General features: G+C 34.1%; 1 protein-coding gene across 1 annotated transcript in view; it reads left to right on the plus strand.

Moving 5' to 3' along the window:
* TMPRSS15 (transmembrane serine protease 15) overlaps positions 1 to 25,982 on the plus strand; it is a 56,244-nt gene that overhangs the window by 19,933 nt on the left and 10,329 nt on the right. The window contains exons 10-21 of the mRNA XM_065855244.2: positions 1,727 to 1,835; positions 4,493 to 4,602; positions 6,571 to 6,708; positions 7,950 to 8,099; positions 9,950 to 10,052; positions 10,530 to 10,680; positions 11,859 to 12,000; positions 16,645 to 16,734; positions 18,016 to 18,141; positions 18,593 to 18,724; positions 21,170 to 21,280; positions 23,891 to 24,023. Coding sequence (XP_065711316.1) covers positions 1,727 to 1,835; positions 4,493 to 4,602; positions 6,571 to 6,708; positions 7,950 to 8,099; positions 9,950 to 10,052; positions 10,530 to 10,680; positions 11,859 to 12,000; positions 16,645 to 16,734; positions 18,016 to 18,141; positions 18,593 to 18,724; positions 21,170 to 21,280; positions 23,891 to 24,023 — 1,495 coding nt within the window. The remainder of the gene's footprint in view (positions 1 to 1,726; positions 1,836 to 4,492; positions 4,603 to 6,570; positions 6,709 to 7,949; positions 8,100 to 9,949; positions 10,053 to 10,529; positions 10,681 to 11,858; positions 12,001 to 16,644; positions 16,735 to 18,015; positions 18,142 to 18,592; positions 18,725 to 21,169; positions 21,281 to 23,890; positions 24,024 to 25,982) is intronic.

Raw genomic sequence — 25,982 nt, forward strand, 5'->3', positions numbered from 1 at the left:
AAGAACAGAAATGAATTGTTGAAAAGAGTAAACCTTTGCATTAATTTTATGAGAACAGTATGTTCTCATTTTCTTACTATCAGTGCTATTAACTCCGTTTTAAATCAGGGTGTGTCTTGTTAACCACTTGTTAACAGTACCACTTTTTTGCAACCTTTATTAATAACAAGCTGGGCCCTTTTTTTCTCACACTCATCTTGTTCTCAATGGGAAATGGTTGTAAATATTAGCCTGTTGGTAATGATAGTAAACACACTAATTAAAATGGACAGAAAAAGTGCTTCTACACCACTATCCAGCTCTAGAGCTACAGCCTATTCTGATAAAAAGATTATATAAAATAGTAACTATCTCTTTCATGTACGTTTTTTCTCTATGTATTTAAAATCTTATGTGTTCTGTTTTCTGCTCAAAAGCCATGAAGATTACAAAAGGGAATATGTTTCTATTCCATCTCATGAATTAGACATATCATAATTGGTGAAGTTCATTCTACACAGTCTTTATCAACAGTGCACGTCTGAACCTTACTGAAACAAAACTTAATTTTTATGTTGTGTTTGCTACAGCGGCAGTCAGAAAGAATTTTACACTTACAAAGTGAATAGACAAGGAGACCAAATTTATCATTTCATGTAGCATTTCAAGGGGGAGGAGTAAGCTCAGTGAAATTTCCATTTAATTTTTAGTATGATTGATTATTCATAATTTGGACAGTCATTATAGGTATGGTTTCATTTCTGATGTTAATGAAAAACACCATCTAATTTCTGACTATGTCTCACATTGATGATCTTCTCCTTACCTCTACAGATAATCATGTATGGTACTGATTTTGTCCTTATTTGAAAGCTCTATGATGCTTTCTGAAAAACTGAAGAAAACCATAATCAGACAGATTCCTAATGTACTGTTCATGAAATGCAGAAAAAACTTCAGTAGTGCTTCAGTGTCTGCTGAAATAAAATAACTCTACATGAATTAGCATTCTAAATCTTGCTGAGGCTTAAAAATACATTTTTTTAGGTAACTGATTTTTAAACTGAAGAACATGCATTGAATGGAATAGTACCACCAAGGAAAGAAAACTAATAAAAGCTTTTGGAAAAGATATATGATGATGGATGACATTCAACTCAGATGAATGAATTTGATAGCTGGCAGGAAACTTGGGATATCCACTTATCTCTTTGAGTACTTAGTAACATACAAGACAAGGATCTAGGAAGCTCATAAAAGTAGAGGCAGCAATACTTAACCATATCCCTTCTTGCTTTTATTCACATGATATTAAGTTGTTTCTGGTAGTGCGCACACAGTTTCCTGATTTAAAGTAACAGTAGATAAGAACTGTTAAGGCAAGATCTTCTTTCCTTACAAATGTATAAAATAAAATGAAATTGAAGAAGAAGAGTTGCATCAGTTGAATCCAATGGTTGGATTTTAATTGTTTGGATTGGTTTGGACTAGTTTAGTTGTATTGTCTCTAATTTAAAAGTTAATTTTCTGTACTGACTTACTTCTCATATAGTACTTTGATATCAAATACTCATAGGAATTAGAAGTGGGAGTAAGTTGGTAGTGTGTTTTACTTTGTCTTCCCGTTGTTTACAAAATGCTTCCAAGGTAATCCATGTAAACCAATATCTAAGGTGGCCGTCATGTTGGTTCTGATTCTGTTTTTCAAATGGTATTTTGACAAATGTTCTTCATTATATCTTTACAGCTTCAGTTTGTGATGGAAAATTTATGTTGACTGATTCCTCTGGGTTTTTTCACTCTATGAATTATCCAAAACCATATAATGAAAATATCATTTGCCAGTGGATTATACTGTAAGCCATTTTCCAATGATTTTCTATCTAAACTTTTTGATTATGAGGTGGTATTGTTTCCTGCACACCGAGCTTATGTCATTTGTTTGGATTCCCAAATACCCTAGTGTGGAAAATATGTAATAGCATTTTTTCCTTATGCAACTTTTATTTAAAAACTTAAATGCCTAAACCCCGTAACTATGTCAATAATTTTCCAACTTACTAAGATTCTTAGGTATAATTTGAGAAATCTTCTGTATTATATACATGCACAGAACAGATTTGTAAGTTCAGAATAAATTGCATAACTCAAAATGATGGCAAGATAGAAGTTTCAAAGTATTACAATAAATACTTCTCTTTAGATAATGGTTTTATATTATATAACTGTTACAAACAGATAGACCCTTCAAGAACTCCCTTGTCATTTACAGGTACATACTTCATTTGAGAATTAACAGTAACTGGGCTCCTCCATCATTTAGGAATATGTTTTAAAAAGTGCATGAGTATCATTTGACATAATAGCACCAAATGACCAAATGCCTTTTAAGGCCTAGGCACAAGAAGCGGAATTTGTTTAATCAGGGATACATACCTACAGGGAGGTACAGCTATTTGACTTTGGCACTCTAGGTGCACTTCAGAGGACAGGGAGAAGAAAAAGTTACCCATATTATGTGATAAATCTCATCCTAAAGCACACATCTAAAATGTTAGATGATTGCAATCTGGAAGCTCCTAAAAATCCCTACAATGACTGACAATTCAGTAATTACTGCTTTGAAAGGCAGTAATTCAGATTATGGCTTTGTAATAATGGCCACTCTGATTCTGAGAAATATTAATTTGGCAGAAGGGTTTCAAAGGAGACTACGGAAATGCCTTTAAAATTGGATAAGATTTGAAGCTCTCACTCCCAAAGCTCCTTTGGAAGTCCTAGCCTTTGAGTTTGTTCAGAACTTTCATCTTCACCTTGACACTTCAGGAAAGAGTAATGGTTTTCCTTCTGTTTAGTACATTTGTTCCTTCTCATCTTCAGCAATGCTATCCACCAATAATTACTGGCTGCACCTGGTTTTAAGATATAGGTGTGTCATATGAAAAGCACAAAATTGTATCCTTCAGAATACAAGCCTGACTTGTTCCTGAGTTCATGGCGTCACAGAATTTAAGCAGGATAAATAAATCAGATCTCAAGTGCACTGCTTCCTTCTGAGCAGTTCATTTTGCTTCAAATGCTGCTGTAGCTGCAAAAAGCGTTGATTAGGTTGATATCTATACCAGGTATGCAGCTAACAAAAGCTCAGTTTTGGAAAGTATCATGAGTAATTGTAATTTATATAGTACAGGTGCCACAGATCTGTGTAGTTACAGATTGATTGATGAAAAAAGAAACCATCTGATTTTATTTGCCAGTTATTTGCTTTAAAAAAATATGGCAACACTTGACAGTAACGGCCTGAAAAAATTCTAAGGTATATTCAGATTTCATCTTCCTTTCAAACAGAATTGTTTCTATGCGGGAGGCTTTTGGGTTTTCCAGTAACCAATGAGAGACATTTTGTCCTATTATTTTTATTATGTCTGTAAAAGCTGTTAAAAGTCATCCTACAATACATACTAAATATGATTTCTCTCTACCTTTTTTGTCTAGAAAGATTTCCTCATTACATTTAGGAAAATTTAACTCCTCCTCAAATGAAGATATAATTTCCTCTCCTTTTAAGAGTAAGAACAGTATGCCTAATATTTTCCTGAAAGATTATCTTTCAACTATATATAACACACACACACAAAAAGCAAATGCAAATATTCAAATATTTACACCACACTTCCCTACAAATTGGTACTGACAAGCACCAGCAGATTGCTGTTGTAAAGCTGTTTTCTTTGGGTCTCTCAACTCCAGAAAGCAACAGGAATAGGTATAGCAAGCTAACTGATTGTGATAGTAGAGTTTTAGAATGTGGACTACTGTGTATGTTTAGTGCAAAGGCAATGAGACAGCTAGTTAAAGAGAAATTACTGAAAGACCATAACTGCAGCAAAATAAAATGCAACATTTTATACATTTAGTTAAAATTACTTCTTTTATTAAACTTGCTAGCTGATGGTTAGGTTTGATAACATGTTCCCAGAGATTCTCAAATCTTCATGTAATCCTGTTTTTGTCATACAAGACATTATTTTGGACCTTCAGGAGAGAGATTCTGATTTCTCACTGTTCATATTGATACTACAATACTATTCTTTTGACTTCAGGAATTCAACTTGAGTAGTGAGATGTAATCTATTAGTAACATGTCTTTAAAAATAATTGCAAATTAATGAGAGGTAGAGACAAAAAAACCACACCAAACAAACAAATGAAAAAACCACAAAACTCTGTTCACCTGAATATCACATTCTAGAGTTCAGAAGATTCAGTTCCTAAAATATATGTAACACAAGTGAGAAAAGGAGTGCTTTTACTGTTACAAAAAGTTTATGGCCTATCCCTTTGCTAATGTTACAAACTAGAAGTTAGCTGAAGAGGTCATCTTGATTAAAAAATTTCACATTGTTTCTGAACTTGGCATCATTCAAGCATGCAATGAATTTACTACAGTCAAAAAAAGATTACTAGAATATGAATTTAACTTTTAAGGTTTATTTTTCTCTTGCTATCTTAGAGTGCCTGAGGGGTTGTCCATTAAACTGAACTTCACCTCTTTTGATACACAAAGATATGCAGACATTTTAGATATTTTTGAAGGTATAGGAGAAAACAAGATTTTAAGAGGTAAGTTTATTTTTTATTTAATATTACTTTTCCATTATTAAAATGTAAGTGGCAAAATAAGGGTTTGAGGTGAAAAAATTGCATACATATGTTTAAGTGGGGAATTAATATGTGTTAAATTACTGTGTTAGACAATTGATCTTGATATACATATCTACTCTTACAAAGTGGCCAGATAAATGCTTCCCTAACATATTAAGAAATGTCTACCTGTTTTTTTTAAAAACTTATTTGAACAATCTTGATAACTTGACCAGAACTATGGTCTTGCGGGGTCCGTGTTTCATTGGAAATATTTTGTCAGAAGATCCTGTAACATCACACATGGTAACATAAAGTGAAAGCATCTAAACTTAAACTGTTCGGAGAAGTACTATGATGCTCCTTGAAACTCACTGGAAGCATGACATAGCTTTCCTCAGACCTTGAAATATAGATAGTATCTCTGTCTCTATACTCTATCATGGGAAACTGAGATTTTTCACAAGACTCAGTCTAGCCAACTGAATTCCATCAGAGGTCATATGTGTGTACTTGAAGACAAATATATAGAGATTATTTATCCTTACTTTTGGAAACTGAGAGAGACTGGGAATGTCAAATAGCAAAAGACTCAGAAAATAAAGAATTGAGAAATTCTACCCTTTCAGTACTATTTTGAACTTGACCTCCTTTTGGCATTTAAATTTATTTGTGAGAGTTTCCATCGATAATATTCTCTGCAGCAATGATTATCTTGCATGGTTTTAAGGAGTGCTGTGAGGATGATGAGTGATACCACAAATACATAAAGACAATGTTAGAGACTGTGGATTACCTAAAACTTTGCAGTTTGAGTGGCAGATTTCCATGTATTGGAAATACTAAATGTAGAGGGAAGGAGGACTACAAGACATTTACAGATTAAGACTCTCCTCATAAGTAAGTAAAAGAATATGAGAAGGAGGAAGGAAAGTAATGCACATATAATTAAAAGTGTGAAAGATTATGCCCATTGTCTTTCCCTAATAATTTGATTGTTTCAAATATCTAGTAATACAACTAGGTAAACAGCTCCTCCTCAGGAAAGCAAAAAGTCCCTCTGTCTGTGCAAAACTGGGTGAGGACTTCAGAAGAGACAGAGCAGAGGTAAAAACTTTCAGAGAAGAGTGAGAAATTCAGGATTTTCTTTATCCTGAATACAGTCACTAGTCTAACTGTTGTTGTCTGGCATCATATCTGCTTTAAATGGAGAAGCAACTATTTTACTGTATGATGATTTGTATTGGTCCTTTCATTTCACACATATTGAATTTATATGAGTGAATTTAAATTAACTTAGAATTTGAAGTCAAAATTTAGATACATTATACCATAGAATCATCGAAGTGCCTAGTTTGGAAGGGACCTTGAAAGATCATCTGATCCAACATCTCATGGGAAAGGGAACTTAGATGAGATTATCTAGCATCCTGTCCAGTTGCTTGTCAGAACGCTGTGATTGTTCCTGTGCTATATACCTTCACGCATACATCACAAAATTAAATTCCTATGCAATTTCACAGTTTCCTTATTCCTTGAATACCAGTAAGTGTATGTGTTAATTATTAAACTGTAAGTCTACGTAACATAACCATGCAATCAATACTATGATTCTAGAGTTTCAGAGTGCATATCTGTAAATTTTATAAACGTTTACAGCATAATTACCAAGGATATGAAGATTATAGTGTTGAATATGTGTACTATAAGCTGATATCCATACTTAAGGATATGAGAGATGGGATATGCAAAATACTTACATGGCAGCCAGACAGCTAAGTGTCTTTAGGATTTTGAAGCTATTGTAGACAGGATCACAGCACAAGAGAAAGAACATTCTTTCAGACTCAGAAAGCTAATCCACTGTGTTTATGTGACAGCAGTAGGAATTTTAATGCACATGGAATTGTTTTTTCTCTGACTATATTATTCTTTATTTGTTCTCAGCTTCTCTGTCAGGGATTAATCCTGAAACAATTCACATTTTTTCTCATGAAGCTACAGCACGATTTGTATCTGATTATTCTGAAAATCACGATGGCTTTAATGCAATGTACACTGCATTTAATGCAAGTGAACTAAACAGTAAGTGTTCTTTTTTCTTTGTGTGTTTGTTATCCTGAAAGTTTGGTGAAACTATATTTTCAATCTGACAAACGGGAGATGAAAAGGGAAGCAGTATTTTCTGGCCACAGTCCACTAACTAGATCCACTTTGAGAAATTTCCTACTATTTTAAAGATCAATTTGTTGATTTCACTAAGATTATCCACTGGTTTACAGGTCTGTATCTAGCAGCAGGGTGATATCTTACAAAGTTAATCTGTTTAAATAAGAGTAAGACTCTAGTGATATCTCCATCAGATTCCTCTCAGCCAGTTTGTTCGCTAATGAACACCTGTAAATCACTGACACTAATCATTATTCTGTGATCACACTACAGGATCTGCTCTCCAGAGTTTCTCATGTCCTAACTTGTGCTCCCAAATGGTAAAATTAACATCCAGGAAGATACCTACTTCAGCAAATAGGCACTGGAAAAAGTTCAGATGCAGTAAACCTACAGTGACAATAATACACAGTAATATGACTCGTGCATTTGTGTTCTTTAGTAGTCAGAAAAAAATATTTAGATGCAGATTGGACAAGTGAAGACTTCTTCAGGTGCTAAATTTTGAGCAGGATGTGAATAAGGGATGTGACTCGGAAGGGCTATGCTTCAGGAGGCACGCAGGCTGCCAGCCAACTCTTGTCATGTGGAAGCCTTTGCTGGGGGCTGACCAGGCTTCAAGGCACCATAAAAAGACATCGAGCAAAATATCATGGGAAGATGAGGATGTTGTAGTGAATATATGTGAGCAAAGAAGGAGCAAAGGAGAAGGACAAGGAAAGGGGTATCCCTGGTGCATGGAGCACAGCATCTATATTGGGAGTATTTGGCTCTGGTGATAGGCCCTTTCAGCTGGAACAAACCAGACCCTGGCAAAGAAAAGAGTCAAAAAGCATGGTTAGTCCTTGGTGTTAGCTATGCAAGGGGTCCTCTCTCATTCACTCACCACTTTACTTGTGAAGGAACAAAAAAGAAGGTTGATGAACAACTGCAAGAGCACGTAATCCTACTTTCAGCAATTGTGTTTTGTTAAGTACAAATGACACATTTATTTGAGCAATTATGTTGCATTGCACAGAAGAGGAAGTTGAGTCGCCATGGGCTCCAGTTTTCAAACACAGAAAAAATTTACATTACTTGGCACTCATTCTTCTGTATTTCTTAGAAAATACTTAACATCTCTGTCATTTTTATTTACTAGAGGTTCTTATTCACAGATTATGAGAAAATCAATTGCACTTTTGAAGATGGCCTTTGCTACTGGATACAAGATTTAGATGATGATTCAGACTGGGAGAGATTTCAGGGACCTACCTTTCCTTTGATGAGTGGTCCTGATTTTGATCATACACTTGGCAACGAGTCAGGTAAGTTCAAATACAAGTTGCTTATAGATTAAAGGAGAAGCTTGGTTAAGCTTATGTGATACCACTGCACAATGGATTCTTCATAGTGGTAGTGCTATGACATATTTTTATTCTGCCTTAAAAATGAGTCAGGGCTACCAGACAAAACATTTTATGCTACTCATTGCCATCTTGTGAAAATATACCAAAACTAAAAGAAGAAGTAAAGGAACACAAAAAGTGATTAAAATGTGAAGTATTGTCAAGTTTCAATGTTATTAATGTACCAAAGTGCCTTATCTGAGAAAGGATTTTCTATTGTGCAACAGTTTTATAGGTCGAATAGCTACATGTGTACTTTGAAGAAAAACAAGAGTAGTTATATAGGGAAATCACTTCTATTTCATCCCTGTCTACTAGTGACATCCTCATGGTTGTCACAGAATAATTTTGATTTAACACAAAGTTGACCTGCAGAGTACATAGGGCACCTGTGTCCCCAGTTAGAGTAGCACACCAAACACAATCATTTTCAACACATGCAAAAGAAGCAAATGCTCCAGCAGCTGATATAGCAAACCAACTTAATTAGAAGAGTGATCATATCAAATGTGGGTTTTAATTAAAGAGATAATACTGATAGGAATCAGATTTTGAATGTGTATCATGAACGCATATACCAGAATTAGACTCCAAAATTTTTTTCTGCTTCAACAGGAAAACCAAACAGTCTCTTTCTCAGATGGTCAGTCCAGTGAAAACTAATTAACATAATTTGTATTTTGCAATGGTTATTTGTATTCTATGCAAGACTTACACAGAACTTACTCAGTGACAAATAACTGGAAAAAAAAAGCAAATTATTCTAGAAAAAGTTACTCCCAGGGGAAAAAAAAATATTATTCAGTATGTTACTAGACAGAAATTATTCACCTGTTTCTGAGTAAATGCATGTTTTCTAAACAATCTTCAGAACACTGTTTTATCTTCCCACTTAAATCGCAGAATACAAGTTAAATGAAATAATATAAAGTTCATTTAATAAAGCACTTGACAATGATTTCTAGCTCTCTTGCAAATAGTAATTTATTTTAGGTGCTCTCTGTTTCACTGAGTTACATCTAAGCTGACATATGCAATGTTCCTATATTTCATGTTGCTATTATATTGAATATTCAAATTTCTATGACCTGTATTTGAAATAAGAATGTGAGCTACACCACCAGTATCTAGCTATTACATACTTTCAGCAAGACAGTGTATTTTTGTTTTGCTGCTCTTGAAAAGCAAGGGGCTTAATCCCATCTACAGGTAATGAACTCACAAAAATCTAAAAACCCAGTTTTCCCATATAATATATAATTTTTTTGTTTGTTTATCAATCATTCTTCACCTTGCTTAAAATACTAATGTAGTAATTTTCTCACCCCCTCAACATGTAACCTGTATTTCCCATTATTATATGGATAAAAATTACAAAAATATCAGGAAATTTATTTGCAAAATTACAAGAAATATTGAACAGGAAGACATTTTTACAAACTAAGTAGAAACCGCTCAGGTGAATTATTGCTTTCACTAAATAAAAGATAGATTTTTGAAAGGACTAGTTTCCTATATTTGTTGCTGCCTTGCCTTAAACCTTGACAATCATGTTTAGTTCTGAGGAGTGTCCAAAAAACTTAAAAGCTGATTTTAATGTAATTGACTGATGAATGTAACTTGGGATAATCATTCACATCTGTTGTGTAAGGAATCTTCCAAGTCATGCAACACTATCTGTGCTATTATTTTTAATATAAAAATTCTCATTCAAAACAAAACAAACAAACTAATTCTGTATTGACTAACATGTGCTCATTATCTTGCAGGATTTTATATTTCAACACCCATAGGTATTGGATACATAGAAGAAAGAGTCCGGATTCGCAGTTTGCCTTTGGTGTCTTCAGATTTATCTTGTTTAAGCTTCTGGTATTCTTACAGAATTCCTAAACATATACTTTGTTTAAGAATAAAACCAAATAACTTTCTTTCATATAAAATATTAAGCCAAGTCAGTGTGCCAGCAACACAAGCCTGCTTCTGTTTGGATTTCCATGATCAGTCTCAGTTCCAGGCCTGAAACATTGTCTCTTTTAAAGGCTTGATGCTTGCAGTTAGCTTCAATGTATTTTCTTTTTCACGCTGCATCCAATATTAATTTCTATATAGAAATGATGTTAAGAATCCCTGACATGTTTTTTGCTATAAAGCTTAGCTAGCCCTCTGCAGAAAATACAGCAAAGTACTAAGTAAAACTTCCAGCTAAACATACGATCCATTTGGTTTTCATGCTTACTGCAAATTTGTCTTAATTTCATAAAACTGTTTATAAGATAAAAGACTTGATACTTTTTCATGAAATTTCACTTTGTTCTAATAATACTAAAATTGCTCTTCCCTCTCTAGGTATTTCATGTACAGTGCTAACGTTTACCGTTTAAGAGTTATCATAAGTAATGAGCATGATTCGGAAAAGATCATTTTCCAGAAAGAAGGAAACTATGGAAACAACTGGAATTACGGACAAGTAACTTTAAATGAAACATATGATTTCAAGGTTTGTTAAACTGCTAGTTCTTTAAAAATATATTTTAACTAAACTAATATCAGAATTTTCTACTGAATGATCTCAATGATCCACAGCTCCAAAGATAATATCTAGTAGTGTTTACTAACACGTCATGAAATAAAAATTAGCATGCAGAAGACTGGAGTCCCCATTTCAATTGTCATCCACTCCTTCACTACTCTGAAATTTAAATTATTATTATTTTAGAAAACAGAAAACCTTAACATTGCTATGGGACAATCAATGCTATCATGAAAGAGAGCTTTCTACAAAACAAGGGTGTTCAAAGTCTACCAAAATCTGATGTGGAGTTTAAAATTTTGACAATGAGTGTGATACGAGGCACTTAGCCATGAAAAGATTTAAATTAAGTAACTTCAGATTCTGAAGCAGTATTTTCACTAATTAATTACAGAACAATTCACTGGGAATGTGTTCCGTACAGAAATGTATTTGGTGTCACATGGTTAACAAACAGCCTGACTTATCTGTAAACAAAAGGAAACTTATATTAGACAATTCCTTCAACAACTCTGTACTGAAAACATTTTTAATAAGTATTTCGGATGGCTGGTTCTACTATAAAAGCTTTCAATATGATGCCAAAGCACTGCCAGAAAGATGCATTTACCATTTGAGGAAGTAAATGCATCTGCAACCTGACTACATCAGATTTCCAGCAAATGTGTGCTTTATGGTCTCTGGATGAGTGGCACACCTAGCAGCATTTCACCACCGCAAATTCCTTGGTAGTAGGATGACTTTAAATATGTGGAAATAAAACACAATAACGAACAAATTATACTAATGCCAGTTTTTAATAGGGTTATGCCAGTAGGTCAGGAGAAGTTTGGACTGATGAGTGATATAAAATTTCTATTTCAAAAATTACATGTATTTATAAATAAAAAGTAAAATTATTGAATAGTTTTAAATAATATTCATCATTTATATGAAGAAGTTCCTGCGTTCCTGAGAATGATCCATTCCATTTCCACAGTGTTTTGCAAGGAATCCTGTCTCATCTCTGATGCCATTGTCTGAGTGTAGCATCAGTGTAGATTTCAGTGGAAGTATCAGCATTCAAGAAAGAAGACAGAATGGTTCATTGTAAGAAGCTGTTTCATTAAGTTATAAAGTTCTAATTCTTTTTTCATGAACTTCAGGTTATGTTTGATGCCTTTAAAAAGCCTGGTTACAGTGAAATTGCATTGGATGACATTGGCCTGACAAAGGGAAAGTGTGATGAAAGTAATTATGTAGAGCCAACTGCGATTCCAACTGTTACTACTCCCCCTTCAGTTCCTAGTAAGTAAACACTAAATTACAGTTGATTGCCATTTCCTATCACTGTATGTATGTGTTATTCAGAATCAACCTTCAGTTTTATAAAAATTTCTCTTCAGCATCATGAAGTTGTCTTCAGGATAACATACTAAGGATCAGGTTCTCTGCCCATGTCTCTGTTGATAGCAACAGAACTGGTAGATTCACAGCTTAAGTTATCAGTACAGTATCTTCCAAAACTTGAATAGTGGAGGATAACTGAAGAATTTAGATTCCTCTCTAAACTCTTTAATTGGTAAAGCTTCTACAAAGTTGCTGAAGGGGAAGGAAGCTGAAATATTTGAAATCATAAGCAATGTAGCAGTGGAATAAGAGATTTAGCAAAGTCACATAATAATATCACTAGAGGTCTCGATATTAAAAATTCATCAAGCTCTGAAAACACATGCACACTGAAAACTCCTATATTTAGGGAAATGAATCTACAAGAGTGCCGGAGTGACTTAAGAATGGAGCACAAACTATGTGGGTATCTAAAACCTCAAACAGTGGTATTATCTGGAACAAGGCTCACAATGAGGGACTTCTTTCCATTATACGTTTGGCCATATTGACATTCCTACCTTACATGATTGCACTAAAAAGGAAAAAGAAAGCAATATTTGCTTTGAAAAAATGTAAATAGCGAAACAGAAAGGACAGAAGGACATTTAACAGTTCTGGTTTTGGAGGAAATTAGTGGACAAAAAAAAAAAAAAACTACTCAAAGGACTCTTTCCACTGCCTGATCTAGTAAGAGGTTTCATTATTTGTGTAAATGATGGAATGAATCAAAACCTAAGCCTGATTTCTTTATTTTCACCTTTGTTAACTCTACTCCTCATGGTACAGTAGGAGTGATGAATAGGCACTTGGTCTAGTAATGATGGATGGGACTTTTTTCCTGCTTGAGAAGTCCTCATCTTGTTTTATTTCACTAAATTCTTGGCACTTGTTCCGAATCCCAGATTCAGTGGGAAACTGGAGGAGGGTTGGCTTGGTTTGCACATTTTTGCAATCTTCCTCAAGTCGTGTAGAAGTGAATGAAACACGAAATGTCTCTACCTATAGCACATATGCACTTCTCCAGACAGGTTGTACAAATTGATCCAGATCCATCACATTGCAGAGCCTTTTAGAGGAAAGCACAGTGATTTAAGCTTTCTCAAAACATTCTAGTTTCACAGAGCTAGTTAGAAGAATCGCATTGAGGAAAATATGAAAAAAATACCCACAATCATAATTATAAACATAGAAAAAGTATTTAAAACAATGAAGAAAGATGGTATATGATGTTAACCAGGTCCATGCACATTCAAAGCAGAATCTGGTACAAATAGGAATAGAGCATGTGGGAAAAATAATTAAAATATCTGATAGGGCTTTGTAATTTATAGTGAAAGAAGGTTGAACTTTTCAGAAAAAAAAAAAAAAGAAAAAAGAGATTTCTACAAAAGACCTATCCACAGATGGTTTCAAGTCATTAAAACAGGGAGTATGTTCCAAGACTGGTTCCTGTTGGATTTACTGTCATTTACAAAGCACGGCTAGTTGCTTTCTTGGCAGCATATAGGAAGTAAATATGGTCTATAATTAAAATAATAGAAAGACTGTTTGCATTGTGTTCATATTTAAGCACTGTGTACTAATATTGTCTTTTTGTCGAATCTATCACCTCTAAATCTACTACATCATGACAGGTAAGAAGGAAAAACCTTCCAAATATAAGAGCAGAATTCAGTTTTAGTCCTGAGACACAGGGAAGTAAAGTTCAACCAGATGTCTCTGTCAGCAAAATTAAATTTAAATAACACTAATAAATTCAACCATAATTTACGAAGTGAGTTTTGGAATTTGATTGTAGTTTTCATTAAAGTAATATTGTGAAGAGGTGCTAGTGTCTGCCACCTCCAGTCATCTTTCAGGTGCTGTAGGTAAATGCACTTTACAAGTTAGCATCATTCTAAATAGCAACAGAGTGCCACTGTCAAAACCACAAAGAAACGCCATTCAAACTATAGTTGTCTGCTCAAAATATGGTGATAAACTTTTAATATTTTAAAAAGGAATTGGTCATGTGGCACATAACTCTCTATGAAACAGATTATAAAGGATCTGTATTGTCTTTCGATATGATGCAAAAGCACAGCCTAAGCTGTTGCTGGGGAAAAACTAACTTGTTTAATTTTGTGCATGCTATGTACACATTATCTGTAACCTGCAATAAAATAAAAGAAATTTAACAATCATCTTCAAAGAAGTATGAAATCACTTTGATGGATGTCATGCAAGCTTACTAACATGAATGTTTTCACTACAAAGGTCATGTCTATAAACAAGAGATGAAAGAATTTGAGCTCAGTTAATTTATTTTGTGAGGATTAGAGCTTTAGTAAGCGGCACTGGCATCATTCACAGTGTCACAAAAGCTCCTTGAAAAGTCAAAATTTTTTGGTGGTGGGATATGTAAGCTGGATTTGCTTTTGTCTTTTACATAAGACTGTCAGCTTGCACTTTCATCTAAACCAAAAATTGCTTTCATCTTAATATTAATTTATAACATGTCTTTTAAAATAAACATCAGTGTGGAAATGATGGTGTAGATTCCACACTTAAGATGTGTTATGTGAATATAAATTAAAGTTTTGTATGGTAATATAAAGTTTTGGCCAAAGAATGGAGGAAGTTTTTTCTGAATAGGTCATATGTAATTTTCTACAGTGTTGAGAAAATAATCTATTGTGCTCAATGAAAGGACCGAGATGAGTAAAATCAATTACTTCTATTCTTTTTCCATGTAAAAGAAAGAAGATAACTACTGTGCCTTACATGTAGTCAACACCAGATCCAATTTCATAATAAGTTGCCCTTTTTCTGCTAATAATAAAGCTGATTTTGCTCTGTTCATATAATCAGATGATACTAGCTAATAATCATGTATTTTTCCTGTAGCTTTACAATACTTGTGTCTGTTTGTACATGCAGTAATGTTCCTTAAAAAAAAAAAAAGCCACTGCAATCTTTATTTGTTGTTAATGGCATTTACAGAAAGTAGTCTTCATTGTGAGCTATACAGCTGAGACATAATATCCCTGTTAGTCAGCATGTGATTGTTAACAGTTCCTTTTCCTTTCAGAGAGTTCAACTTTTCTTGCCAGGAGTGATTTGGTGAAATGGAGAATTCTATAAAATGGCTGTCATGAGAAAGTTCAAACCTTTCTTGTATTTAGTGGAGCTTCCTCCCAGTGGGATTCAATGAGTAGAATCAGTAGGACTTGTAGATTTTGCAGTCGCCAGCTAAGTGACTTAGAGTATGCAATACTGACAGACATAATCAAACACAAAATTTGAGCCATAAGGGGGCAGCCAGGAGTGTTGAAGTTTTGCCAAAGTCTGAAAGTTTAAAAAAAAAAAAATTTAAAGACAACAACAAAATGAAATAACAAAATATAGATTTATTCTGCTTTAACTTCTATTTCCTGGAGCAGGTGGAGGGACACTGTTTATTTTTTAATAAAGTAATTGTGAACAACAGAAGTGGAAAGACAACAAAGTTCATTCTGATGGTACAGCTGAAATGAAAATAAACAATATTTCTCACCATGAAATGAAGCTTTGGAATATGAAGTTGACATATTTCAGATGTAAATCACAATTTAAACTAAATATTGAAAGATAATATTTAACATTTAAAATACAATTAGCTATGTCTATGTGTGTGAATAGATGAATGTGTATATATACATAGCTACAATGTCTAGTTTTAGATACATTTTATTCATTTTTATATGTAAGTGCATAGACTCATTTCTGGTAAAGACTTTTCTTAGTGGAGCAGTTGTTTCAAGGAAAAAGCAAATGGTTACTTTTACAACATACAAGGTTTAACAGCAAAAGTTTTACAGTCCTGATGAAATCAAAGTGACAGTATAAGGTCTTTTTTGTATGAATTTTATTTGCTAGATGACAAAATGGGCATTATACTTGAGTATCTCTGCTAATGCTACAAGAAGATCAATCAGATAATAAGCAAGTCATACCAGCTAAGTGTATAAAAAGATTATATTTGCAGGAGGCAGGGCTTTCCTCTTTCTTTGACATTTTTTAGCTTTTGTGTTAATGTACTAGTAACTCATGCAGTTAACTGTATCACACGCCTTTCTTCAAACATTCTGTCATCTGCACAGCTTGGCAGACCACTATCATCAAATCAAGGACAGACTGTGTCCTTTCCCTAACTACATGGGGAAGACTTCTCATAGCACCGCCGTGAACACAGCTGTGCACCTGGTCACTAGCACTTCACAAACAGCAAGATATGAACTCTAACTGTAATTAACACTATGGTATCAATTGTATGTGTCAACAGGTCTGACTTAAGGCACTGTAACTAATAAGGACAGTGAATTTCTTACACACCTTATTTCCTCAATGCTCTGTGTCCTTATCATGTTGGCTTCTCACAACTCATTGTTTAAGCTTTGTACCAATGACACCATAACTGAACTGTTACAGTGATTAAGTTAGTTCTTCATAAAATCACTTCTTCCAAATTATCTTTGTTACGATGGATTTCAAAAGTAAGACAATAGTTTAATAATGTATTTGAAATATTTTCTTTTTCAGCTGACTGTGGAGGGCCAGTCGAACTCTGGGAGCCAAACAGTACATTCAGTTCTGTGAACTTTCCAAATAATTACCCTAATCAAGCTTCTTGTAAGTCATTCTTCTCCAAGTCTTCAGGAAAAGTTTAGCCATATAAAAGTACAGATATGCTCAATCTGCTTTCCCAAGTCACATCCTGTGAGGCAAAAAAGATCTAAACTATTTACAGAAGGATCTTTTAACTGAAATCTATATGGTAGTTAGCAAAAGCTAAGGAACCATATGCCAGTGGATTAAATGTGACGAAAACAAGCATAAACCCTTGGAATGGGTTCAGACAAGCCAATTCCATCATACCTAATATGTCAAATATCTGTATGTCAAGACAAAAACAGACAAGGTGCTGAAAGTCCTCATTTTACCATTACACCTCAATGTATTTCCCAAGTTAATATCCTAATCTCTTCTGTTAAATAGCAAACCTTTTGTAGGGGCAAAGAATATACTAGTGAAATGACATCCTCATTCTACTGATGTTACTTGATTTAGATTAAGCTACAGCTGGCAAAAGTGAAAATGTTTCAAGGTGGTCCATTATCCATTGTTGATGGATGAAGCAAGGAAAAGAACTTTGTCATCACTTCGTAATGAAATTTTAAGTATCTATTACTTCACTTTTAACTAGAGAATTGTGTTGGGATGCTAATCACAAGAGTTGTAATTTCATGTTTCTGTCTCAGTTGAGATATGGATCCCATTCCCAGGTATTAATTTCACAAGTTCCCAAATTAGATTCCTACTAGTGAGAAAATATTTTTCATTCTATGAACAGCTCAAGAAAATTGCCTTTTTTTTTTTTTTTTTGTGTGTGTGTGTGTGCATGTGTGTGTTTGCTTTTGTTTTTGTTTTGTTGATTTTCATTACAAGATTTCCATAGTATCTACACTTCCACAGATTAAATATGGCAAAACATAGGCTAATCAGAAGCAAATACTTTTTCTCTAGAAAGATAGTCTCCTGTGACTCAGAACAGAAATCATCTTACTGTCAAATAAGACTTAAGTGTCAAGACTATTTGTCACATTTATACAGTTACAAAAGAATGAGCTTTGCTACTTCAGAGAAACTCACAGTTATGATGAATAGTAAAAAATGCATGTGTGTATACCTTGGGAGCCTAAATCCAGTTTTCAAAAGTGTTTTAGACAATGAGAGTCAACTGGATTGTGACAGCATAAGTTGTTTTTAAAGGTAAGATTTAGACTTCTAAGTGTCTTGACTGATTCTTAATAGTTTAGCAGATAGTATTTTTCCACAAAATCCATGAATGTGAAAATGATATAGTGAATGTAACAACTGAAAAGGCGACTTTTGTGTGTTATTATTTTCTAGGTGTGTGGTATTTAAATGCCGAAAAGGGAAAAAATATTCAACTCCATTTTCAGGTTTTTGATCTGGAAAATATTTATGATGTAGTTGAAGTCAGAGACGGCAGAGGATCAAATTCCTTACTTTTGGGCAAGTAACAGCATTGGGGACTAAAATGATTGTAATCAAACAACTGGAGCAAACTGATGGATATAGTATGAAGGAAATTAATTATCTCTAATTTCATTCTATAATTCTTCACATATCTGGGTCTCAGAAATTAGGAGGAAGACTTGAAAAAGCATACTGTGACATCACATTTCCCAAATTTTTACACACACTCAGCTTTCTATGCAATCCAAATGAAATTAACTTCTCAATAAATAAGACTGCTTGTGTGTGTGGACAAACAGAAGAACAACCTTTTAGTCAAACCTTTTATTTCTATACTGATGTGTCAAATTTAGGATTGAGCTTTGATCAATGCAGTCTGATAGTTAGAACAGTTGTATGTAGTAACAATGTTTGCTTTTGAACCCAAATTTTTGAAACATGTAAGAACAAAAAACCTTAAATGTATTTATGTTCTCTTGGAGAACAGCCGTTTATACAGGACAAGACCCATTGCCAGATGTCTTCTCTACAACAAACCAGATGACAGTAATCTTCCTTACAGACACGTCCGCAACAAAAAAGGGATTTCTTGCAAACTTCACTACTGGCTACAATCTAGGTAAGAATATGAACTCACCTATTTAAGAGGTTCTAACACTGGTCAAATACGTTTGAGAAAAAGTGGAGATTGGAAGGTTACTCTCAGTCCTTGATTAACAGAAATATGAAATGCTAAAGAGAAAAAGCCTATTAGTTACCCATCTATACTTGATGTTTTCTAGCATGAAAAGTGATGGTTTTGTTGCTTTAGTGTAACTGGACCAATGTCGGTATAAACTGCAACTCTATGTGATATTATTTGAAAGACTGACTCAATTAAAGACGGACTATTCCCCATACAAGCCCCAGAAAAGAAGATCACTTTGTGACTAATTTAAGGATGTCATTAATAAGCGTTTAAATGCATTTTTAAATAGAAAAACATATATGGTAACTCTGATTAATGTTTGCTATATGGTCCTTCTTGCATCTTTAAAATTTGGTCTTTAGCATGCAAAGTATCTGGGAAGAGATAGTCTTTTAAATATTTGGACAGCCGTGTTTCTTGTCCCAGCCTGTCCACTTCTGAAAGATTCCTGGTTTTGTTGGGGACTTTAATTAGACTTTTCACTCATGTAAGTAATTCAGCAATCAGGTCTCCAAAAAGATTAAAAATGGAGCCAAATGCTGAAGTATTTGGACGGAGCAGCAGTATGCTTACCAGGACAAATACTTACACTAACTCTAGGCCAAATTCTGATGGAATTAATTAAAGACTTTGTATTACTTCTGTGAAAGTTTGATAGCAGAAGGAAAAAAAAAAAAAAAGAGAAATAAGAGATGTGTGAAGTACCATTTATTTGCATGAACAGAAAGTCAACAAGTATCTAATACATTATTTTCCCAACTTCAAATATCATAAAAGGCAAGTGTCTCCCAGCATGTTTAGCTAGCTGCAGCTTTTTTATAGGTTACTATTATTATCGTTAGCAATAACAATAATAATAATTTTCTCAGTCTTTAAAAACATCTTAACCATTGATTTATCTTTGTAAAATCAACTCCATTTAGTCCCATTTTGCAAGACTGAGATGTAGGTTTATACAGATGTGACCATTTTGCTGCTTCTTGTTCTGCCTTCTGTGTATCATCTGCTCAGTCCAAGAATGCTATGCATTTGGTGGTTTTTTTTAGCTGGCTCAGCATCTTTGCTGAGCCAGCTTTGCACATATTTTGTTGCAATATAAAAATTAAGCTTAGCAAAGCAGAGTTCTCAAAGTGGTCATTGCCAGTTCTCGTTAAATATATTAAAAAGGTTTCATTTGCAAAAGAATTATGCTTATTCATGATCTTTGCAACCAAAGGGCAGAGACTAATAGCATTAGCATGCAGGCCCAAGGATAAAAGGATTGTTAGTAAATCAATTCATTTTACAAGAAAAGAAGAATTTTCTTTCTATTTTATTTTTCCATGAAATACTGAGTTTTGAAAAGAAAGCATAATTTGAAAATATTTTTTTTTTCTTTTTGCAGTATGCAATAGAATAAAAAAGCTGTCTCCATAAGAAATAGGTCCTATGTAAAATCTGGCATTAGTTATGGCTACTGTGTATATGAAAATCTGGCTCAGGCCTTTCCATAAACCATATTACTTTGCTTCCTTATTGTACAACAAGCCATACTGACTGATGGATGAATCATTTTGTATGAATATTAAAAATTCAGAAGCAAAGGAACTAGCTTGACTTAAATAAGACTTCTAGATAATTAAATATTTCAGCCAGTAAGTCAGGAAACTAAAATAAAGAAAATAAAGAATTTTCAATAGAATTTAAGTTCATGACTGTATATTTCCTGCAATTATAAAGAATGATACCATTAAAAATACACTTTGTCCATGGAAATAATTATATTTTTATATTTATTGTCTATCTGATTTGTTACATAACTGATACTGAAGTAGCTTAATCCTACTGTGGTGAATGTTTTCCTAATTTATTTCTGTTGCTCTTGCCTCTTCCACCTTTCCTCCCAGACAGGTTTTAAAAGGAGACTCCTGGCTTCCAGTGTCTCTAGACTTTTATGTTTAACTTGACATAGTTTATGTTCTTTAAACTTTTGTGAAAGTGCTGGATATCTGGCACTCAAAATCACTAGTCACGTTTTGACAAGATTTGATCAGGATTTGACTTTTCTCGTCCTTCCAAGGTTTAATATGTGCAACAGAAGAATGCTAGTAACTGAGCAATGTTAACTTTAGCAGAAACTACAATGTATAATACCATAGATTTTTTTCTCATTTAGCCTCTATTTATCTGAAAATAATATTTGTTTGGAAAAGGGGAGTGGAGGGGAAAAAAGAGGGGAAAGGGAAGGGAAGATGAAAATGAAAATGGAAAAGGAAAAGGAAAAAGGGTTCCGCATACTGTCCATTCAATTTTTCTTTCAGGTGAACCGTGTGATCTCTGGTAAACATCTACCTTCCTCATAATTACGGATTAATTTCATTTCCTGTTTTCTTTCAGGAGCTTGTGCAGCTGATGAACATCAGTGTGGCAGTGGGGATTGTATACCCTTGTACAACCTTTGTGACAACATACCTCAGTGTGAAGATGGGTCTGATGAAGCGAAGTGCAGTAAGGTTTCCTTCATACAAAGAGAAGGAATGCATGACTATTTGGTGGGAATTACCTAGGGAAACAGTCACAAAACCACAGCTAGCATAAACTACTGCAGCCTTAGGCAGGCCATGCCAATTTACACAGTAGTATCTTATTCGGTTTGTCAGGACCGAAAAAACAAAATCACTTTTCTGAGATAGTATATGTATGCTGGTGAAGATATCTGGAAAAGGTAGGAAGCTCCTCTGTGTTTAAAACTGTGGCTCCTTATAGTGGTCTCAAAATTAAATGAAAACTCATTACATGCTTTCCTTCTGTATCCATTTCATATTCCTGAATTCTATCTTTTTTTTTTTTTTTCTGTAATAATTTGAGTTTCACAGTAGTACTAATTCTGCAGTGCAGGGTAGAGAATAATGAGTGTGCTAGCTGTGGAAAAGAAAGGTTTCATGGAGGCATCGCCACAGAGTGAAGGGATGGCACAGCTGCAAAAGCAGCGTCCATTGCTCATAGTGGATGTGCATGTTCCTATAACAAGGAGATCAACAGCTGCTATTGCTTAGTCATCTAGTAAAATAGTTCTTTCCAAAAGGTAGGTGTCCAGTGCATGACTTCATTTCACGAAACATGGAAATAGCATTCTCTAAACAATAATTTAAATGTAAAACTGATGTTAAAATCATGTTGGGCCTAACACAGAAATTAAATTGCTGCTTCAAAACAACTGCTGTTCTGGCAATTTATTAGGGAGCACTAATGGAAGATTTGAAAGCAGGCTTTTAAGCTCAGTACAATATCAACTTCCTTTGTTTTAAAGGGGACTGCTAGGGATTAGATATGTCCTTCTATGTGTGCTGACAGTTCCCATTTATTTCAATGACTGTAACATGCATATATATATAAATTAGTTTATATTACGGTATGTAGACATGTATATATGTCCAAAAACACAGATTCACTCTTCACATGAAGTATTTTGTTGAAAACATATTATTCTCTTAAAATGTGTAGAATAAAATTTACTTCAGCAGCTTCTTAAACAAAGAGGACTTGAATGAGTTTTTCCAGCCATTGCTAAAGAAGATCTGAAAAAGTTAGCCATCACCTACATTAACATGATGTACATTTTTGCCAAAGATTTATTTTGCCATAGATTGTCTATTACTTCATAACAAATTACCTCACATTAAGGAACTGGCAGAAATATTTCCAAAAACCCATTTAATCCAAACATTGGCTGAATCTGTCTAAGCCTTAAAATAAAATGAAAATTCAATTATGCATCCTCACATTGAGTCTTTTCAGTGTCCAAAAGTCTTGCTCATTTTCCTGAAACCAATTTCAATTTCTGATCAGAAGTGGCAATTTTAACTAGACAAACTGTCATTTTCAAATACTCCAAATTCTGAAACTTCCCAAGGACTGCAAAGAAAAGACATAGGATATCTCTTCCTTTGCAGAATTCTAGAAATATATATTTGAATTAAGCAGTTGTTAAGTGCTCAATGACTCTCTTATTCCCTACCAACAATGTATTTGGAGAAGAACATGGATCTGATGAGGAGAAAGGAAAAGGAATTATAGTCCAAGTAGAAGAGAGAGGAGATGTCAAAAGCAGTTTGCAGTGCAAATAATTCTGAGATTTTTCAAGACTGCTTGAAAATTTCTCATGATTGAGGTTTATCATTAATTAATCACTGTATATCACTTCTTTCATTCACATGCCAAAGAGGTATTCCTAAAATTCTAATACTTTTTCTACTATAGTGGGTATGTTTTATTTTTTTTGTGGAAATATTTTGGTGGAAAATGGTTTTTTGAACAACCAAGATTAAAAAAAATATAAAAAATTGGCAAACGGTAAGTTTCAAACACATTATGTGTTTTTCCTACTTCATGCTGACAACAACTGTCATCTGTCTGCAATGCAGCTGTAGGTCCTGGAACATATGTGGGATTCTGTTGACCTTCTTAAACCTTATGGTCCAACTTCCTTAGTCATTATGCCAATAGCATAAGATTTTTCACCAAATACTTTATAAGTTTCTGAATTTTTGTTCTGAATATTTTGGTTTGGGAAATGTTTTGACAGAAAGATTGGTTTTCAGGGAGCTTTTATTTTTTGTATGTGTATCTTTTAACTAAAGCTGCAATGAAAACAGTGAAAATTCTTGTAGCAATTGGAAATGGAGAATCCAATTTTTCTGTCAGCTCTTGTTTAAACCTTATTTCCAATCATTGTCACTGAGCGTCAGAGAGCTAAAGCTTCACACGGTATCTGAAAATTACGTAATTCTGGCTAAGAAAAAACATTGGTTAGAATAAATGGAAAATGTTGTTTTTATTGTCTATTCATGAGACATTTGCAAAGTACAGTGTATTAAATTCTCCTTGGGCAAAATTATAGAAGGCGATAATAATATTTCCTTCCTGTGGGAACACAACATCTGGAGTTACTGGGTTTACTACCACTGTAATGTATTTTAACTTTTTGTTGTTGTTGTTGTTTTGTTATTCTTTTTTGACAATAAAAAATCTGTTTATGTTACATTACTGATTGCTTGGAGTGGTGGGGAGGATGGTTTACCACCTATCTAAAGTGCTTCTGTCCATTTTGATCTGCAGTGAGATTGCTTAATGGTTCTCTATACACCGAAGGGCTGGTACAGGCCAGGATTGGGAAGACATGGTACCTGGCATGTGCAGATGATTGGAATGAAAATATTTCAGACAGTGTTTGCCAGATGCTGGGGTTAGGGTGAGTGAAAAATATTTATTGTCCTTGTAACTTGTTTGCAGGTTTGTTGACTCTGTATATTGATGTTTTCCTCATCATTTTACTGCTGTTTTTACCATCCAAAAAAGGGCAAAAGTATTATTCTGTGGCAAGTGAAGTGCTTGATACGCCAACAAATTTGTAAGTGTCGCAAGCCCTGTTTTAATGGCACCCATTGCAGGACTGATGACTCTGAATAAGATGGTCCAAGTGTAAAGCTGGAGCGAACAGCTGCCTTGGATGCTCTGCTATCATACTAATATTCATTTCAAGTACATTCAAGACGATCACTCAGGTATTCTGCTGCTGGGCTCCTGATGCATTTCATACCTATCATTAGACCCGAGCTGTTGGGAAGGGAAACTGTGTTTCTCTTGAGGTATACTTAGAAGGGGAGAGAGGAGGGAAGAATATGACTTATAAAATAGATTTGGCTTCAGTCACTGTTCAGCAGAATTTCCAGGGAAAAGGTGGGGACGGTTGAGTGATGAAGTGTGGTTTTCAATCTACAGTAAAATTTATGGCTGAAATTCTGGCATTACTTACACTGCGTGCAACTTCATTGCCATCCACTGGATAATAAATGGCTTTCCTATGGTGCTGAGGTTTTAAGGGAATGTCACTCATTCAATTAATAATCAAATTAAATTGTAAGCTTGCAATTCATTATGTTTGTCTCTGACCAAAGTAGGATATCTGCAAATGCCCTTCTGATAAATTAATTCTAGAATAACAGAGTTAGTAGGACTTAGAAGAATATCCAATTGTTATTTGAAAATACTTTTAATTGTTGGATGAATGTGTCGTGGTTTGTTTTTTGACTTTTCTCCCTTTGGGTATGCATTTGCATAAATATCAGATAGCTGCATGCACAAATCCTGATTGTAATTTATGTATGTAGTTATCTCATTTATTCATGCATATAAGAACATATAAACTATGACTAAACGTTTTTCTAGTCAAACACCTTATTCTTTGCAGTAGCAAATAGACTTCTTCCTCTTTCTCCTGCTCTCCCTTCTCTTTTGTCTTTATAACTTCTGGACACTAGTCATTTTGTGGTCTGTTGATTTAATTTACATTTTATATTATATAGACTTCAGTGAACTTTGTCTTCCATGTTACTTTCTGTTACCTTTTAAAAATAACTTATGGTTCTGTCTCCATAACTTTCTGTGGCAATATGTTTCACTTTGTCTGTATAAACTAGTCAGATAATACTTACTAAATGAATTTCTATTAAATTTCCCAATTAGTTATTTTTAATTCCATTTCTCAGTTTATTACATATTCCCATTGTCAAGAAAAAGTATTTTTAAGCATAAATTTCATCACATTCTTGTATCCTGGGTGCTACTGTTATTACTGATCCTACAGAATAGGATAAAGTTCTCACAGATACATATATATGTAACTCCTGTAAGCATCATGCTACTTCTGTCTTTCACGAATCCCACTGTAGTAGCATTTTGGTTAATAAGTGGCACCATATTTGTTACTAAGTGGATGTTTGTAGTAACAGGTCTTGAATCAGATATAGCTCATGCTCCTATACTGAATCGTGCTTTGTTAAAGAGATAGGCTAAGGTTCATCTAGGACAATTTACTTTTCTTGTTAATTGCTTATACATTTGCTAGTCTCATTTACTGTTTAATTTATGAAGAGGAATGAAATGACAGCAGACTTGTAAAATATCCTGATTATTTATGTAGCTGGGCTAGAAAGTACAGTGCTCCACACAGATTCTAATAAATCACACGTGAAACCTTTTGCCTTTCAAATATGTATTTGTCGCATTTTTGATATTGGCAAAAAGGAAGCAAATCTGGAGGCATGCCTATGTGTTCACCTACAAAGGATTGCTTAGGCAAATAATTTACAAATATTCCTAATGAGTCTGATGTGCAAGATGCACAAAACGATACTCTTGAGAAACATGA

The sequence above is a fragment of the Patagioenas fasciata genome, chromosome 1 (genome assembly GCF_037038585.1).
Source record: "Patagioenas fasciata isolate bPatFas1 chromosome 1, bPatFas1.hap1, whole genome shotgun sequence".
In the NCBI taxonomy this organism is placed as follows: domain Eukaryota; kingdom Metazoa; phylum Chordata; class Aves; order Columbiformes; family Columbidae; genus Patagioenas; species Patagioenas fasciata.